Source organism: Ascidia mentula, chromosome 8 (assembly GCF_947561715.1).
Source record: "Ascidia mentula chromosome 8, kaAscMent1.1, whole genome shotgun sequence".
Classification (NCBI taxonomy): Eukaryota; Metazoa; Chordata; class Ascidiacea; order Phlebobranchia; family Ascidiidae; genus Ascidia; species Ascidia mentula.
In genome coordinates, this window is record NC_138573.1 from 4324739 (window position 1) to 4342122 (window position 17384).

Genomic DNA, 17384 nt, shown 5'->3' on the forward strand with positions numbered 1-17384 from the left:
GTGCCGCTTTTAGCGAAAATTATAATTTATCTTAAAAAAACATAAACTTTGTAGGACTGATAAAGTAGTTTCCAGCCGGTGTTTTAAATTTAAGTAAGGGTGCGCTGAAGCTGTACTAGGACTGATGAAAACCACTTGATGTCGCACAGATCTTAGTAATATTAAGTTTTGTACGATATTTGCAATAGGAAGAAGATGTTTTTCTGTGGAAAGAGTTTTTATTTTATGCAAACAATGTCGTTTGTGAGGCAACACGCACGATAGTGACGTAAATCTGGAGTCGATTTTAACACAAAGGCTGGGTTCTAGTGATTTCCATTTAACTGTAGGTATCATGGTCGCTAGGTCGCGGTAGTGATCTACTTCGCGTTAACGTTGGGGACTTCCCATAATATTTTGTTTTCTTCGAAGACGTCACGAATGCAAACACCACAGAGGTGAAGCAAATACAATTAGTTTCAGCGTTTCGCCGAAAATACAGAAAGCCACAATTTTGCGATTCAATCAGTAAATGCTTGTGCTATAAGAAGGTAAGAACAAGGCTCAGCAGCCATAATTTTTTATTTAAACACTATATTTATTAGTATATGCTAAAAAACTTTCTTTAGATTCACGCAATACAGTATACAGTGCAGTGCTTCTTTAACATGGCGGGATGTTTTGTACAAGTAAGTAAATTACTTGATTTATCTATTACCAAGCTAAATTATCAAGCTAATCCTGTTTCCTATGTGATAGTGTAAATTATTTCGTCTGCTCTGAGCTGCCCGGCATTGGCAGCTCAGAGCAGACGAAATAACTCGTTCTATGCGATTCTAGTTCTATATTAGACTAAATGTAATGTTTACTCAGTAATGTATACTGTTTGGATCCACACGGCTTGAGGAATAAACATATTTTAATTGGAACAATCGACTGAGAATATTATAGCGCCACCCACTAGATCCTTTTCAAAATAAGCGATTGTGTTTTTATTTAAGAAAAGAGTACAAAAAGAAATATTGACACTAAAAAATTCACCACCTCCTGGAATGAGGTTATGTGATGATTCATTGTCAACACCTGCACAATTTATGGTTGAAGTTAAAGGTGCCGAGGGGACTTTGTTTGAAGGAGAAGAATTTAAACTGCTTTTCAAATTTGGACAAAGATATCCCTTTGACTCACCACAGGTGCTAGTGTGTAAAAACGTTAAATTGGTAATATTTAGTAACTTGTAAATGTGTTTTGATTGAAGGAAAACACATGAAAAAGGTATTATGGCATGGAATGCTTTGGCAGAAAATCTATTGTAAATAAAATGTGATTTAAAAACAATATCTTTTTACTTCTACCACCTTCAGACTATGTTTTGAAAACTTATCAATTATTTGACAGGTTATGTTTGTTGGAGACCAAATTCCTGTCCATCCGCATGTCTACAGCAATGGCCATATTTGTTTGTCAATTCTTACGGAAGACTGGAGTCCTGCTTTGTCCGCCGAGTCTGTGTGTCTCAGCATTATTTCTATGCTAAGTAGTTGCACGGAAAAGGTAAACTTCTTACAAACATGGAAACTGTAGCGACAAATGTAAAACATCTCTTTCTGCATTATTTTAAGAAAAATTTCATACCATGTTTATCCAGTTGTCTATTCACAAAATTATATTTTTCTCTTGTCTTTTAAAACTTATCTACATGTACAACAAATGATTACATTTCCAATAACAAGTAGCCATATTGGTGGTGGTAATTAATGGATGTAAATGTTCCTAGACACCTACTCCAACTTTCCATTGCAGAAAAGACCCCCAGACAATGCATTTTACGTTAGAACATGCAGCAAAAACCCTAAAAATACGAAGTGGTGGTTTCATGGTAGGTCAATTGCTGTAATTTGTCGCCACTGTACAGAACAGGTCTTGTAATAATTGATATTTTTGTTTTGCAGATGACAAAGTTTAACAAATTGTTCTGTATTTTATTTTATTGCCAAATATAAAAGCACTGCCGTCGCATGGACAATCAGACAGTAGCTTGCAACACTGACTCGCTTTCATGTTCATGCCCCCACTGTTACTTTGTAGTAGCAATACCATTACTGATGTCTCTGTTATGAGGCTAGTAGGTGATATGGACACCATATACACTATAAATGAAGTTCTGTAAACTTCACTGTGAGTAGCCATTCACTTCGATATGCAATATCTGTCATATTATATCCAGTGTGACATCTCGGTTGAACAGGCTCATTGACTCATATGTCACTTTTAGATTGTGTTTTAACTTTCTTTGCCAAGTTTAAAGTCGTATTGCAAAACCATGAATCCTTTCTGCAAGAAAAAAGATGTGTATAAAATAGCAAAAGAAATCTTAAGCTGATGATAAACCTTTGATTCAAAATCCAAGGAGTGTTCAAGAATGTTTTGCAGTGTCAGAAATGGGGGCAATTCAACTCCTCCACTTTGTACAATACAGCTTGCTTCATTGTGAGGCTTCCAGTCCATTTCCTTAAGTTTGTTGCACACAAATTGTGCTATGTGCGCAATAGTGGTGTGATTGGGCAGACGAATGTATTTGTGAATTAAATCCTGAAATAATAAATTGCTATGTAACACAGTGTATATTTTTTTACAATGACAATACACCCTATAAAACAACAGGCACCATCGAAGGAAGAGAGCAGATGTGTGGTCCAACCCATTCAAGATATATGCAGCAAGATTTGTAGAGTTTTAAAGCAGGTGGTAAAGGTTTACCATTTAGTGATGCAGCCTCTTCAAATTCAGCGAATTTGTGAAGTTCCCCTGGAAATTTGAAAGATGCCAATTTAAACCTTTGCACACCCAAATGATTTTTTATCAACCTACTAGTTGTTATTCCAGGCAAAAGTTTGTTGACGATGTCTTGCAATGCAGTGTCAGCCTTTAGACCACTCACAGGATTAGTGCTGTGTACAGTAACTCCACACACAGGACAAAAGTTCTTCAAAAGAAAATGCTTCAGTATGCAACTTTTGCAAACTGAAACAAAAGGGCATATATTTTATCCTTTGAAACTTCATACATGCAGCAAGTATTGCTTTTACATGAATGAAGGCACTCTGTGATAGTAGTAGCATCCACCAGGTACCCACAGCAAATCTTGCAACACAGGAAAATGTTTATGTCAATAATTTTCATGTTTTCCCCATCTTCCAACTGGCCTTTTTCAGGGTGAACCTACGGCAAAAATATTGACGATTTTCTGGCAAATTACTATCACAGTTGTTACTTTGGGCGCCAGTAGCTCTGACGAGTCGACGAAAAATTCGATGTATGTTGTTCTTCCCATCTTTTTGGTCTTTAACTGCAAGTCCTCCGCAACTCTGTCGAGTTGGAAACCAAAGGCATCGAAGTCCATTGAAACTGCACATATATTTATCATGAAGTTTGCAAATATGCGGTTTACAGTGCCGTAATTATGAACAACTTACGTATTTCGCGTGGCTTTTCGTTTGCAAGGTAAGTACGGAATGCAATGAACACATGACTGCGAGAAAAGAAACGTGCTTCGCCGCCTGGAGTTGTGTATCTCTTCACAAAATCTTTAAGGGCGCACAACATTGTCTTAATAATTATACGGTGTTTTGCAAGATTGATGACTCCCGGAAGGATCTGCTATAACACTTGGCGCCTTCTGAACTTTCAGTGGATTTTTCATTTGACGCCGAGTACAACCTTATTTCTGTCTAACTTGGTACGACGAGTTATTCACAACAAAAAAATAAACAACAATTATTGATTAGATCATTGATCCACGTGTTTGCAGGTCATGTTGCAATACTTAGCTTATTGTTGGTCATTTACCCTGAACTGTGACTTACAGCGGCATTGTGCAACACATCGTACAGAGCCTATAGTAGCATAAACGACATTTTCGAGCAGCTTTTATTTGCGTTTAAGCATAGTATAGACTATGGTGTAAGTGAACATATTTTCAAGTCAGTTGGTCCGCGAAGACAATTAGTAGGCTATGTATGATTGTACACTAGATCTATACTATGTTTGTTGTATCTAAAAACATAAATAACAACTAAGTTATCGACAAAAACCTTTCAATACCCAACTGAGAAAAAAGTTTCCCACAGTCCTTTGCGGTATTCTGATACAAGCCAACGAGTTTCTAATGTTAATCTTACATTGTTTATATCTTCGCAAAAAAATACTATTTTGTTTAAAATATTTTTTTTTAATTTTTTTGTACCACGGATGTTTTACCTGTGTTTAACGTTAATTTAAATAACGTGAGTTTTGTGTAGGATGACGTCATAATTTAAAGTTATCACCGAAGAAAGAGGCCACGCCATTTGTGAAAATGGCGGCAGGGGTGGTTCCTCTTAGCTTTGTGCGGTGACGTTGGTGAGTTTAGACTTGCGATTTCGCTTTTATAACATTCTGAATTTGTTGTTAAACTTTTGCAAACTATTTCAGGTTGCCTTTTGCGCATGACCAGGTAATTTAAAACTGGTACTACGAAATATTCAGTACTGCAATAATGATATCGCGTGAACACCAATTTGATATGATTTTAAAGATTATTAGCGTATTGCTATGGACGTATGTTCGACGTAGTTGCGATTGTTATGACAAAAAGTAATACTGCATGCATATTGAAAACTTTTGTTATTGCATAAACCAACCCAATACCGTAAACAGTTCTTGTAAAACATGCTGCCAACGGTGAAATCTCATTTAAAAAGGAACTGGCCTGAACCTTTTTTTTGTTTTTTTATGTGTGTGCTGTTAAATGTTGTGGCTTAAAAATGTTTTTTTTCTAAAATGTAAATTGACAATAACAATGTTGTGTGTTGTTACCTTAGACATCCAAAGCGGAGCCAAAGATCTGTCAAAAACTTCCACCCTCCTTCCAAAATAATAAGGGTATACTGTAACAATTTGCAGTTGAAAACCTTAAATTAAGTCATTGAATCATGTTTCCCAAACATCTTAAATTGCTGTAAAGCTGATAAATACTGATAAAAACTAACAATATTACACAATTAAAAATGCCCTAAAAGTAGATCTGATTTCGTGTTAATGTTGCAGAAATAAAAATGACCAGATGAATATCAACTATAAAATGTACTATACCAACTGTGGAAAATGAAGAAAAAGGTTTGCAATAAAAACTGTGCATTTATAAACAGCTAAATAACCTTTGAGACATCAAATTATAAAACATAGACTGTGTTGTTGCAGTTCGTTGCTGCTGAGTCAGGATCAGGACTGTTTTTGCGGTATTTTAGGTATCATGATCATTGGCAGTTCATGGATGTGTGCTTTTAACATTATATAGCACCACGCTTAATATTTCACTGATTTTCAGGGTCTATAAAACATTTGGCCTTTCTATTGATCTTATACAGCTCAATGGTGCAGGTTTTATTATTGTATTTTCATTTTGTACATTTTTTTATGTCAGTGAAATAATAATGCTTGTTTATTTGACCAGGATCCGGTGACAACATCACCTGGCCTTGGTCGTATTTTGTTTGACAACTGATTTGAGGCAAGTGTTAAGATAACCATTACACATAATTAACATCATTGTTTTTGTGTTTTTTCTTTCTTTAACAATCAAGGAGAGTTGTGCTTTCTGTAGATTGGGCTGAGTTGTTTTAGGTTCTGGTTGATACATAAGTTACCCTTCCTACATAATTACCTGTAAAAATGGCTGATGACATTGATGTAGAGGCAATGCTCGAGGCTCCATTCCAAAAAGAGAACAGGAGCGAAGAAAAAGATAGAAAGAAGAGTGACCGCAAATCGAGGAAGCGAAGCCGCAGCAGAAGTCGTAGTAAGAGTCACCGACACCGTAGGTCTCGTTCCAAGAGCCGTGACAAACACCGACGTAAAAGAAGCCGTTCTCATGAACGAAAGCACAGAAGCCGGTCTCGTCATCGTAGCCCAAAGAAGAAGGAGCCAACCCCACCTCCCAAGCCCAGATCACCAAGTCCGCCTGATCGTGATGCCCGCACTATTTTCTGCTACCAGTTGGCCCAACGCATTCGTACAAGGGATTTAGAGGAATTTTTTTCTTCTGTAGGAAAAGTTCGTGAAGTGAAGCTCATCCAGGATAAGCATTCCAAGCGCTCAAAGGGTATTGCTTATGTTGAGTTTAAAGATCTTGAGTCTGTTCCTTTGGCATTGGGTTTGAGTGGTCAGAAGGTTCTTGGTGTGCCGATCGTAGTGCAGCCCACACAGTCAGAGAAAAATAAGGTGGCTGCTGCTCAATTGAGTCTACAGCAAGCAGCAAGAGGCCCCACACGTCTTTATGTCGGTTCACTGCACGAAAATATCACAGAAGAGATGCTAAAGGGTATTTTTTCGCCCTTCGGTCGCATTGAGCAAGTTCAAATTGTTAAAGATACGGACACTGGTATGTCCAAGGGATATGCATTCATCACTTTTGCTGAGGCCGATTGTGCAAAGCGTGCCTTGGACCAGCTGAATGGATTTGAAATAGCTGGAAAACCAATTCGATTAAGCACAGTTGGCAGCGCAATGGATCTGACAGCTCTGTCTGCTTTCACTGGGGGCCCTTCTTTCCTTGACAATGATGCAGTGGAGAGGGCAGGGATAGATCTTGGAACAACTGGGCGCCTTCAACTAATGGCCAAACTTGCCGAAGGCACTGGCTTGGAAGTGCCAACTGCAGCACAGCATGCATTACAGCTTGGCCAATCTATGGGCCTGGGTCTACCACAGGCTCCTGGTGTAACTAACATAGCTCCACCAATAGCTACCACCTGCTTCCAGCTTTCCAACATGTTCGATCCACAAAATGAAAGCGGCACCGACTGGGACAAGGAAATCGGCAATGACGTCATCGAAGAGTGTTCCAACCACGGAAAGGTCTTTCATTGTTTTGTTGACAAGCAGTCGAAGGGCAACGTCTACATCAAATGCGACAGCACTGAGGCGGCCAGCAAGTCGGTCAATGCTCTGCATGGTCGATACTTCGCTGGCAACATGATCACGGCAGCATACGTCCCTCTCATCAACTACCACTCCCTATTTCCTGAAGCGGCCTACGCCAACACACCTATTAAGCCCAGCCGATAAAGCAGCAACCTTGTTTTTACCCAGAACTGCCTGTCAGTCGGAATATTTGACCGCAGTTTTCACGTTCTTGTGTAGTAAAATGGTCGTTTTTGCTTTGTTTAGGTTATTATTTACATGTACAATCGAAACTGTTGACTGATGATATTCGTTGTGTTTGCCACAACTTCATGCTGTATAAAAAAAAACGCGCCCTGTTTTAATATGTTCAAATTTCTCTGCAAATGTGAAAATGGTCTTCTGCAGATAGATAGATAGATAGATAGACGAGTTTGCCTTGGAGTAGCAAAGCGGTGCCCAAAGTTTTATATACATAGCTGTCAGTAAATCTTACAACATTTTCGTTATCAACTTCGGATTACTTCGTTTTATCGTATTTCCAACATCTTTTTCACAAACGTTCGTGTGTGTAAATCTTCACCGGTGTGATATTTTCAAGCAGAAGCTTGTCGAGAAGTAAATGGCAGTAACAGTTGGGGTAGAACCTTATTTGGTTATAAGTGTTGTATCCTCAATTGGATAAACCATTATTGCACATTTAGCGTATGTTAGGTATTAAGAAAGACAGAATAATCGTTTACGGCAATCTTTTGTGGTGGAAAACGGCATTTTATCTCCGGAAGAAGCCTGTTGTCAACCCAATCGGCCCAATTTACGTTGTAAATATCTTGGTACTCAAACCCGTGGTTCAAATAAATTTTGTTTTCGTTGCATTTATTCTGATTCCTCGATTTACTTATACAAGAAGCGCATTTTGAAATTATTATCTAAGACCGCAAAGTTTCCCAGACAAAGATGTTCACGCGCCATGAAGGATGTAATTTAAAAGACTTTTTGCAACACTAGTAAATTGGATAAAGAAAAAAGTTTACTCCCTGCTACTGGATTCATAGACGTATATGACGCATGTAATACTCTAGTGTGGTTGGGAGCCAGGGAATCGACAGTACACGGGCCGAGCTTATATATAGTAGTTAATAATTTTTTTAATTAGTGGAGGCTTCTGGACGAAACGCAAAGGAAGGTTGCTTGACGAAGTTATAGTCAAACTAAACGCACTTGCTTAAAATAGCCATTACCTCTAAATGATCAGTGGCTTTAAAAATCATAGACGTTGAGGTAACGTATTGCCTTGTCATCCAAGTTCAGCATGCCCGATGCTCACTTATATGAATGTTGTTTTATTGCATTGTGTTACATTATGGGCGGAAATCAATTGATTGTATTTTTTTTATTATTAGAACAAGTTATGTGTTGCTATCATTTCATTGTTGTAATTTATGTTTGTTTGAATTTGTGCAATACGTGCATTCCTTTCAAACTCGTACGCTAGTGGTCAGTATAGCGCAACGACAAACAGACGGGGATTCACCTCGGAACAGAGAGCGGTAAAATATCGAATTTCTCGCGCCCCGCGAGGCAGTCACGTGTGGAGTCGTAGAATTGCGAAGTGAGACGTGAAGAGCATTGGAAGGGCTTCAGACGCCGCGTTTGTTACAGGCGGTTGGCAGTGATAACGATACATTTCCTGACACCTTTTGTGTGGAATGACACGCCGCGTTTATGGCCTGGATGTCAGTTTTGCTGTACCTTTGTGCTAAGAGCATTGATTGTTTTGCCCTACCTTGCCGGAGCACCCACTTTGGCGCTACAGTGTCCAGCATGTCCAGCTTTGGTACCGTTCTTTAGTTGTTAGTGAGAGTTTTGTCAATAGTATACTTGGTAGTTTGTAATACCTTTTTTATGGTTAGAACGCTGTTGTGCTTAAAGACCAAAGAGCCAGGCAATATTCCAAGGAATTGTTTTTTTTTCCAAGGAAGTGAGTTGATGAGACAGAATTGACTGTCAAGTGTGGCGCATCTCATTTAAATGCCTCAGTTCGTCCATCACCATGTCTCCTCACAAACACATCGGAGCAGTGTTTTTATAAAGCCAGTCACTCATGACGTCATGATTTATGACAATGTCTTTGTGTCGTAATCAGATTATCGTTTCATGTGCGCGCCTCAAGAGAATCGTCTTTCAGCTGTCTACGTAGAAATAATTGTATCCATCGTGAACAATGGCATCTCTCTCTGGTGACCACTAAAGCTGCACTAGCAGCAGGCGTTTGAGACACTTAAAATCGCTCTGATTCAGTGCCCACTTAAACTACATTCCTGCTTTTTCTGCAGTGCTTTTCAATAGCTACTTGAATCCGACTGGTAGCCTATCAGTCATCAGACGAGCTCCACAGGCAGGCAGTCAGCACAGCGCGTGGCTTTGTGTTTGCGACGCCGCGTGATTGACGGTTTGTTTTCCAAGTTGCAAGTTATGTCTTTGTTATTGCTTCACGCTCAAAACGGGGACTCGGTACACTTTTTTTGTGACCAGGCAATCGGCCCGGGCTTGGCACGGACATGTTTGAAAGGACTCGGAGAAGTGTTGTACAGAATATTTACACAGATCGACTGGCTATTGTGCGGTGTGGAGAATTATTGGCTGTTTTACGTAAACGCGCCTCATAGGTACCCTATTAAAACGCCCATAAACGTAGGTAAGAAAGTGTGACGCTGAGGTGTTGTACAAAGAGAGTAAAGGCAAACGAAGTCTTGAAAAGTTTATTTGACTCACAATAAAAGTCGATCAGCACCAAAATGACCTTGCAAAGGCAAAGTTTTTGCTGCGAGGCCCCGATCCCTTTCCGACCGCGCAAATGTTTGTCATGAATTATTCAGCCAATGTCATTACGGAGCTGCGTGCACAGGCGACCGCAGGTGGATCTTGGCAGACAAATTGTCTGCTTTCTTCCAGCGCCTCATGCGCGTGCGCCTTTTCTGTGCGTTCTACGTTGTATGATTGGAACGCGCTTCTCTTATGTCAAGTTGAATAATTTTAAGAAATGAAATTTGAAGATTTTTGTCAGCGGTCTTATAGAACATTGTGGTAGCTAATTATACTTTTGTAAACAATTACCTGTGAAGAATACAACCATTGTCTTGTTTGTCTGACCCACAAAGACAAAACGGAATACGCACAAAATCTTCGGATGCGCTTCTGTAAGTTTCAAGTACTTGTGCTCCACATAAAAAATGTATTTTTCCATAAAGCATAATTTAGAGGTATGGTTTTCTAGATAATGGTGATATTTAATTATTTGCACATTCTTTAACAGCGCATATTTCCATGGATCAGGCGCTGTTTTCACAGCTTGACAAATCGTTAAATCTGCAGTCGCTGACGTAATTCCGCTCGCCTGTATTGTTTGCGAACTTTTGGAACCCGGATTTATGACAACACATTGCACTCCGTTCTCGGTGTGTCTGAAACGACCCCTTAATGACTACCGAAATGAATTTATAACCTTGTTTCCATCAATAAATGTGTGCGGCAGTGTTTGATCCTGTCCGACTTGATTTAATTGACCTGTCCGTGTCGGCATAGAATGACACTTTCACTGGTGACATGTTTCTTCTTTCTATTTCATCGATTTGTGAAATATTAGGTTTGTAGTGCGCATGGCATCTCCTCTCGTGAAAGTTGTGGAAGTTAAAGCACAATCTTAGGTTACCATGTCTGTTGCTTCTGCGAACACGACATCAAAGAGAAATCTGACATGGCTCGTTTGACGTGCAGGTGCCTCCTGATGTCATCTGCCATTCTTGACACAATATTTGTGGTCAAAAAATTGTCGCGTGATCTCCCTGATACTGGTGTTTGGGTGGAGTGGGCAAAACAAAATTGGTGGGTTTTAGGGAACAACGGCTGTACGAGGTGTTGTGTGTGACACCGGTTTTATGGTATCGTATTTTTTGCACGCATCTGAATGTTATTTTACCTTATATGGTGGTTTTGTTGTTTTCCATAACGTTCCAAGTTATAACGCTGTTTCTGTTCTTGTTCAACAATAGATATATTTAAGCTTTCGTTTTTTAACCTTAAAATAAAACGTGTACGCACGGTCTCTAAAGTTGTATTGGCCAATACATAAGCATACGTCCCTGAAATGTACGTCATTCCTCTGAATTGATGACAGGAAAAGTGTTTAGTTTGGGTCCTTAATTTTTGGTCACTTGGCGTTGTTGAGCCTTTGAAAGGCAATTTCGATCGGTGCCTGTGCCCGTGGTTAACGATATTAATCACAACCAAAAAGTGCGCGTGAAAAAACCTTCTCCCTGGGGAAAGGCGACCGGCCAACCAGAGGCGACCGGGCAGCTGACCCTGGGCTTCTTCTTCCGCAACACGGGATCCATTCCATTACGCATTCCCTCGCGCAAATTAAATAGATTAAATTCCTGCAGTTTGAGCTGTGCAATTTATCATGTCATAACGAAGGCACGTTCCAAGATCTGGTTGCATAGAAAGGGGCCTCGTCCTTACGTGAGCATGATAAATTATACATGCCTGAGATTTCGTGCGATAGATTTTGTTATGTTACATGTACAGCCAGCAATGTACATAACAACCGGCGATGATATTTATAATGCACAGAGAAATAAAAATACGGCACAGAGAAATTTGCCCCTGAGAAATGAAACCGAGTATTTTCTCATGTTGAGTCGCATCACCGTAATATTAGGTTACTTTTTAAAATTCTTAATTTTTTTCGAAAAAATAGCAAACCTATGGTGCCCACCCACATCCCACGCACACGAACACTCTCTTTGATCTAACATCCTTCGTCCTTTGGACTTTAAACATACGGAAATATGTTTGATGCTGATCAAGTGTGCGAGTCTGTACGTTATATGGCACTCGACTGTTCCTTTCATCAAAGTTTGCTCAGCTCTTAACCACTGCGCGTTGTTTTCTCGCGTCGCGAATTCATTGCACACCAGTAGTCCCTGGTCCCCGTTACCACCCACACGCGCTGTGCTTGTGATCGCGCTTTCGTCGATTGCCTGCTGGAATGTCGATGATTGATCTTTGGCTGTGTAAACTGTCGGGTACTGCTCTGTCTTATTTTACTGTAGACCGTTTTATGAAATGTAGATGTTGAGTTTGCTAGTGTGAGATGCAGATTTCAAAGAAATCAAGAATAGTAGAATGGTAGTTGCGATTAACGCCATCCCACAAGCAAGAGAGTTTCCACAGTAATTTATTTTGGAATGTACCTATAATATATTGTTTGTTTGTAGCTGAAGCTATTTTACATACTGCAAGCGGCCGCGGGTCAGCGTTATGTCGAGCTGTGTAGAGCAACTATTGCTCAGTTTTGAGGCGCGTTACATCTCCCGAACTTCTGCAAGGAGTTGCCAAGTCAGACTCGTGGGAGTTTGTTGAAGTCTTGTCAATCCTTCTGCGCAATCCCGTCGTGTCTAGCCAACTTCAAACGGAGGGCGGACCGTTCAAGTGCAAGCGATATCAGGACTTCTAATCCGACTAACGCCACTTATCGGACAGTAGCGTGCAGTTGTACCCTCGCCTACTTCTACTGTTTCGGCAACCGGAGCGCATTGTTTGCGGCAAACCGGGTTCGGTTTCAATTTTGTAGCTTTCGGATGGTCTGAATTAAGTGTCGGCGTTTCTGGGTCAAAGGAGGAATCTGACGCCTTTCCGTGCTTGTGTCGAGTTGACTCAAACACCTTGTCGTGAAAGGTAAATAGCGGAGGGCAAATAGTGACAAGCTGGGAGCGTCACTGTTGGGCGCGCCGTGCGCAAATCGATCGTCCCGCAGCACTTTTGTGTTTTGTCGAATTGCTGGGGCGAAGTTTTCACGCACGAGACGGATCTTTAAATGGGAGAAAGTGGCGCGAAACTTTACAACGTATGAGGTTCTTAGTTTTCCAGCATTTCGTTTTGTCTTAGAGCGAGTAAATGGGAATTAGAAACAGTATTGACAAGTAGATGTTTTTCAACTATTGTAGTACTTCAGATACGTGTTGTTCTCGGATATTTATTGTTCGTTTATATAAATTATGAAGGTGTTCAAAATTTAAAATTGTTTTACAGTTTCTGCAATACGGCTCTTCTGGCAATAAATTTTTTGTATTGACGGTTTTATTGTAATTGTGTTGTAATTATTACCAAAAGAACCGTATTGCAGCAATGTAACATGCGTGGCAGCATTAGTAGATATTTATTGTTTTACAGTTGTTCAAACTTTGAATTTGTTTTGTAGTTGGTAAAAATGGTTTGTGTAGCCCCTATTCTTTGCGAAGACAATAAAACAAAGTGTATCAATATTTATGTTTTTACGTACTGTTTCTACTTGTCGTAAAGTTTGCTGGACTGGAACGCATTTCCCACGCTAAGAATTGGTAACTGAACCAATGTTGCTGTTATAGAAACACGTGTTAGAATATACAGCGTAGAAAATACCGAAAAATTATTCTGCAATGAGATATGTTTTTAACGGTGGTATTATTTGTTATTACTTTTGCAGGCAAAGGTGCAATTTTCGTTGTAAAGTGTATTAAACGTACTGTACAGAACTGGAAACTGGTACAACAACAAAAAACGTGCAGAAGGAATTTGGACAACACGCACTGTGCAACAAGCATCTCAAGGAAAGGTTGAAATCAGTAGGAGATGACTGACCGACATTTCTTCAATTAACCGGTAAGTGGTGATTTTTGTTGGGTCAGGTTACACACGAGTAGTTTACATAAGCCTCCGGTTCTACACAAGTCGCCTGAGCACACAAAGTTTTTCGTCGCGACGCTGGTTTTTGTTTGAGTTAAATCGAAGCGCTTCCGCTTCGAGCGAGACGATATGATGTCATCGCCATGTCGCGGCGTCATCGATTTTCCGATTAGTCGAAATGAAACTCTTTGAGGCGAAATTTATTTCCGCTAAAAACGCAACAATTCCAGTATGTATCCCTTGTAACTAAAATGATTATGTTTTTCGATCAATACGGGTGGGAACAATTCCCATGCGAATAAATTCAATTCTTGGACATGTGGCAACACAAACATATCGGGAGCCTATTCAACGACAAAGATTTTGTGGTAAACCATTGTTTTCAACTTGTTCGAATTGGGCCCTTCTTGCACGTGATTTTAAAGCAGTAAATCTTCGTTTAATTTGGCGCGATGGCGAGAAGCCGGGAACGATGACGTACTAAATAAACGCGGTAACGGTTCACTGGCTCTGACGTAGGCCCTCAATAGTCTTAAGTGGTGACGGGTGGGCGTTTGGATGACCGGACAGTAGATCACCAATCGTTGAGATTTTCCAGTGACAAAGACTTCTTTTGAGTGGCTGCGGCTGATTCCTTGCGTTGGTATTTTATTACTGGAGTATTTTGCCAGGGTCCGTACCCTTAGCTGTGTGTGATCGGCCGAATCAACATCTGAAAGTCATGCTCACACAATGATAGAAACCATGGAGTCTGTAAATATTTGAACTTAACACATCGGGGCTGTTTAAGGAAAACATGCGTGGGTGGATTTCGAATAAAAGTCTGCCACGTTCCATCCGCTTTAACAACAGATTTACAACCTAGTCCCTGTAAATGATTTGACGAACTCGCGAGTATAAGTGAATGATTCACCAACACTTTCATGGGAAAACTAACATATTCAGGGGCATACACATCATCGTTAATCGTCCAAACAAGTTATTACACTATATAGCCCCCAAGGAGATGGAAGGTATGCGACATGGTTATTTAATGGTAACACGATATACCCAATAACGCATTGAGCGATATCCCCAGCAATGAGTCATGTTTGGGAAAATAGCTTTCTCGTATTTGTGACCATTGCCTTCCCAGAAAATCATAGTTTGCAAAACGTAGAACTGATGATTCCCACTAGTGTGTGGATCTTGTCGCCGTGGGTGGAAAAATCGATGCTAGGCGTGAATCACCAGCACCAACTTTCGCCTTGCAAATTACTTCGATCCCCAGTGTGCGTTTTCCCCTGATGAAAGGGCGGGAAAGTTTCCAACGATTTTATGTAGGGCCAGCAGTGACTGCCATTTGCTTAAAGTTGTCTGGTATCGATTGGTAGTTTTTTGATTAGTTTGCTAAAAGCCCATGCTTCGCTTTTCAGTTGTTTACCGATGATTCAATACATTGGAGATAACACAAAATTTCTTTTCCAGAGAAAAAACCCTAATAGATTTGGAAAACATAGTTCTTATCGTAAAGAGTTTCGACAAAATAACTCTTTACAGTTATTTACATAACAAGTAAAATTAAACGCTTGCGGCATGTGCATATATGTGACAGTACTCTGATTGGATTTAAACTTATTGGTGCAATATGCAGCCCAACAACCGATCCGCTTGGTTTCCTGTCACATTTGTTGTAATAAATAAAGCAATCTTCTCGAGAAGTTGACTTTTTAAAGCTCCGTGGTTGGCAAGTTAACTGGCAATGAAGCAATGTATTACATCAGCGTCTCATGGCATCCCAGCTGAGTAACCCTGGGGACTTGGCTTCATGCACACATTGGACAAGTTTAATGTTTGTTAGTTGGTTCAAACTCTTATCAGTCTCAAGTCTTGGCTACCCTTGAAATCCGTTTGGGAGATGAAACTAACTGCTCCCCCGTCTTGTGTATTCTTTTAAAGAGATATTGTCATAAAAATTGGCATTTCCAAGCAAAGCTCCGGGAAAAGCACAATGATATATGACGTAATGTTGCTTGAAATCTAAACTATTGGTTATATGTATAAAGCTTAAGTGGCGTTTGATTTCCCGTGCATTACAAGCCCAGCATTGTTTGGTACAATGCTTACATTAGCTAATTGTGCTTAGATATAACTACATTAGAGTGCGGGCAAAGGGTTAGGGATAATGACAGCGCAGATTGGATTTAATCACCACGACACTACGGTCATTGGTCACTTATTTTAACGATAAGCCCTTAAATACGATATATCGAGATACAAAACGATACGCCTGATAAATCGATGTAGCATACGAAATATTAATTTTCTTTTAATATGTGCCAAAATAAGAGCGAAAACAAAAATGTCTTTCAAAAGTATCTGGTTGGCGTTTTTCTGTAAGATCTAATGCAACATCAAACCAACTGATTTCCTCATGACCTGATATTAGCATGGTCTGTGAGAGTAATTACCGAAGACCTGACGTCGATCATTCATCATCGCGTTAAGCTGAAGTGTTTGCCTTGATTCCCGGATAATCTTATCGGCACTGTGAGGTGTTAGACGTTAAGCAGGCTCCTTGGCCACATCTCGCCAATTAACCTTGTTGATTGACGTGGCGTGAACGTGTCAAGCCCAACCTTTCTTTCCTCCAATCGCCACTGCGCCACTGCGCCTTTCTGCCATCGTTGCCGGATCTCTTAATATAATTTGAGATGAAATTAAATTCGATTTTATAAAATGTTGTTTCACTTTTTATTCCAAACTGCCATCAAAAGGAAGTGTGATTACTCAAAGTTGTCACTGAATGTATTTTAAAAAAAAGTTAGGCCAGGTTACTCACTGTGTAAGCCCAGTTCAGTTTATAAATACCTTTGACAATTACTTTATCCAAAATGTTTTCTGTAAACAAAAATACTATGCCTCATACCCCACATTTAACTTTAATAATTAGATAGCCACGGTTAGCCTATATTTTCTGGTATGTTCGTCACAGATCTAAAGGCTTTCATTTCTCAAGGGACTGCACAAGTCATTTCGAATGCGGCAACTTCGCACGCTATCGTTGCGTTTCGGTGATACGATTTGGCACCGGAAACGCGCCGTTAAAGTTTTGGCCATTTGTTTCTAATCCTGCCTTGCGCAAAATTCCCTGCTGACCTGTCGAAATGCTTTTCTTTGAAGTTAAATATTTCTGGACAAGGACCAAGTTAAAAATGGGTCGTAAATTGTGTCAGTTTTTTACTCATTGGTCGTCTTCATTTCTTCCCGACAGGCCAGTATGAAAAAGCAAGTTTGATTGTTGAAGTAGGCATGCCAGTCCACACGCAATATGCAATTATTTAATTATTTAGAAGGTATCGTAAACAACACCATGTTATAGAGCTGTCGTCGTCTCACTCTACGCAGGATAGCATACACCACTTTGCAACGATTGACGCGACTTTATACAAGGTCAAAACAGAAAACAAAAATACGTTATATACGAACCCGATTTCAAATGTACTGTGGCATGATATTGGGTGATGAGCTTGCCTTGCATTCCCGTCACCGAGCGGGAACTAAACTACTTGAAAATACAACAATAGCGAAAAAACGCGAAATATTTCCATGGATATCTCACCCGGAATCGGCTGGGAATGCGTGTTTGGTGAAGATAAGGAATTGAAAGTTGTTGTTAGCCATTGTGTGCCACTTTGAGAAACAAAAATACCGCGGCCTCTCTCTAGGATTTTTCTCCCAATTGTCCTTTGCAAGAT

General features: G+C 40.0%; 3 protein-coding genes across 9 annotated transcripts; 2 read left to right on the top strand and 1 right to left on the bottom strand.

The window, feature by feature from the left end:
• Positions 1–411: 411 nt before the first annotated feature.
• LOC145910464 (putative ubiquitin-conjugating enzyme E2 W-B) lies at positions 412–2070 on the top strand. The gene is made up of 6 exons (XM_082997595.1): positions 412–530; positions 609–668; positions 981–1172; positions 1378–1533; positions 1783–1858; positions 1932–2070. The coding sequence occupies exons 2-6, from the start codon at positions 648–650 to the stop codon at positions 1943–1945; spliced, it is 459 nt and encodes a 152-aa protein (XP_082853721.1). The 5' UTR covers positions 412–530; positions 609–647; the 3' UTR covers positions 1946–2070.
• Positions 2071–2176: 106 nt separating this feature from the next.
• On the bottom strand, positions 2177–3730 carry LOC145910463 (polycomb group RING finger protein 1-like). 2 transcript variants are annotated; one of them, XM_082997594.1, is made up of 7 exons: positions 3456–3730; positions 3254–3387; positions 3069–3201; positions 2851–3003; positions 2648–2787; positions 2371–2571; positions 2177–2313 (listed from the first exon to the last, which is right to left on the bottom strand). In XM_082997594.1, the coding sequence occupies exons 1-7, from the start codon at positions 3583–3585 to the stop codon at positions 2263–2265; spliced, it is 942 nt and encodes a 313-aa protein (XP_082853720.1). In that variant the 5' UTR covers positions 3586–3730; the 3' UTR covers positions 2177–2262. The 2 variants fall into 2 exon arrangements, with proteins under 2 accessions (XP_082853720.1, XP_082853719.1); XM_082997593.1 differs by having other exon boundaries at positions 2253–2571.
• A 609-nt stretch (positions 3731–4339) lies between these two features.
• On the top strand, positions 4340–7405 carry LOC145910578 (RNA-binding protein 39-like). 6 transcript variants are annotated; one of them, XM_082997764.1, is made up of 4 exons: positions 4341–4902; positions 5068–5136; positions 5221–5267; positions 5348–7405. In XM_082997764.1, exon 4 carries the CDS (start codon positions 5692–5694, stop codon positions 7084–7086), a length of 1395 nt encoding a protein of 464 aa, XP_082853890.1. In that variant the 5' UTR covers positions 4341–4902; positions 5068–5136; positions 5221–5267; positions 5348–5691; the 3' UTR covers positions 7087–7405. The 6 variants fall into 6 exon arrangements, with proteins under 6 accessions (XP_082853889.1, XP_082853890.1, XP_082853886.1 ...); XM_082997761.1 differs by having other exon boundaries at positions 4353–4380; positions 4453–4474; positions 4842–4902; positions 5068–7405; XM_082997763.1 differs by having other exon boundaries at positions 4340–4380; positions 4842–4902; positions 5068–7405.
• Positions 7406–17384: the final 9979 nt, after the last annotated feature.

Coding starts and splice junctions, on each gene's coding strand:
- LOC145910464 (XM_082997595.1), top strand. CDS start 648: ATGGCGGGATGTTTTGTACAA. Junction 669..980: donor TGGCGGGATGTTTTGTACAA/GTAAGTAAATTA, acceptor TTTTTATTTAAG/AAAAGAGTACAAAAAGAAAT. Junction 1,173..1,377: donor ATCCCTTTGACTCACCACAG/GTGCTAGTGTGT, acceptor ATTATTTGACAG/GTTATGTTTGTTGGAGACCA.
- LOC145910463 (XM_082997593.1), bottom strand. CDS start 3,585: ATGTTGTGCGCCCTTAAAGATTTTGTGAAGAGATACACAACTCCAGGC. Junction 3,004..3,068: donor CACAGAGTGCCTTCATTCAT/GTAAAAGCAATA, acceptor CTTTTGTTTCAG/TTTGCAAAAGTTGCATACTG. Junction 2,788..2,850: donor TTTGCCTGGAATAACAACTA/GTAGGTTGATAA, acceptor TCAAATTTCCAG/GGGAACTTCACAAATTCGCT.
- LOC145910578 (XM_082997763.1), top strand. CDS start 5,692: ATGGCTGATGACATTGATGTAGAGGCAATGCTCGAGGCTCCATTCCAA.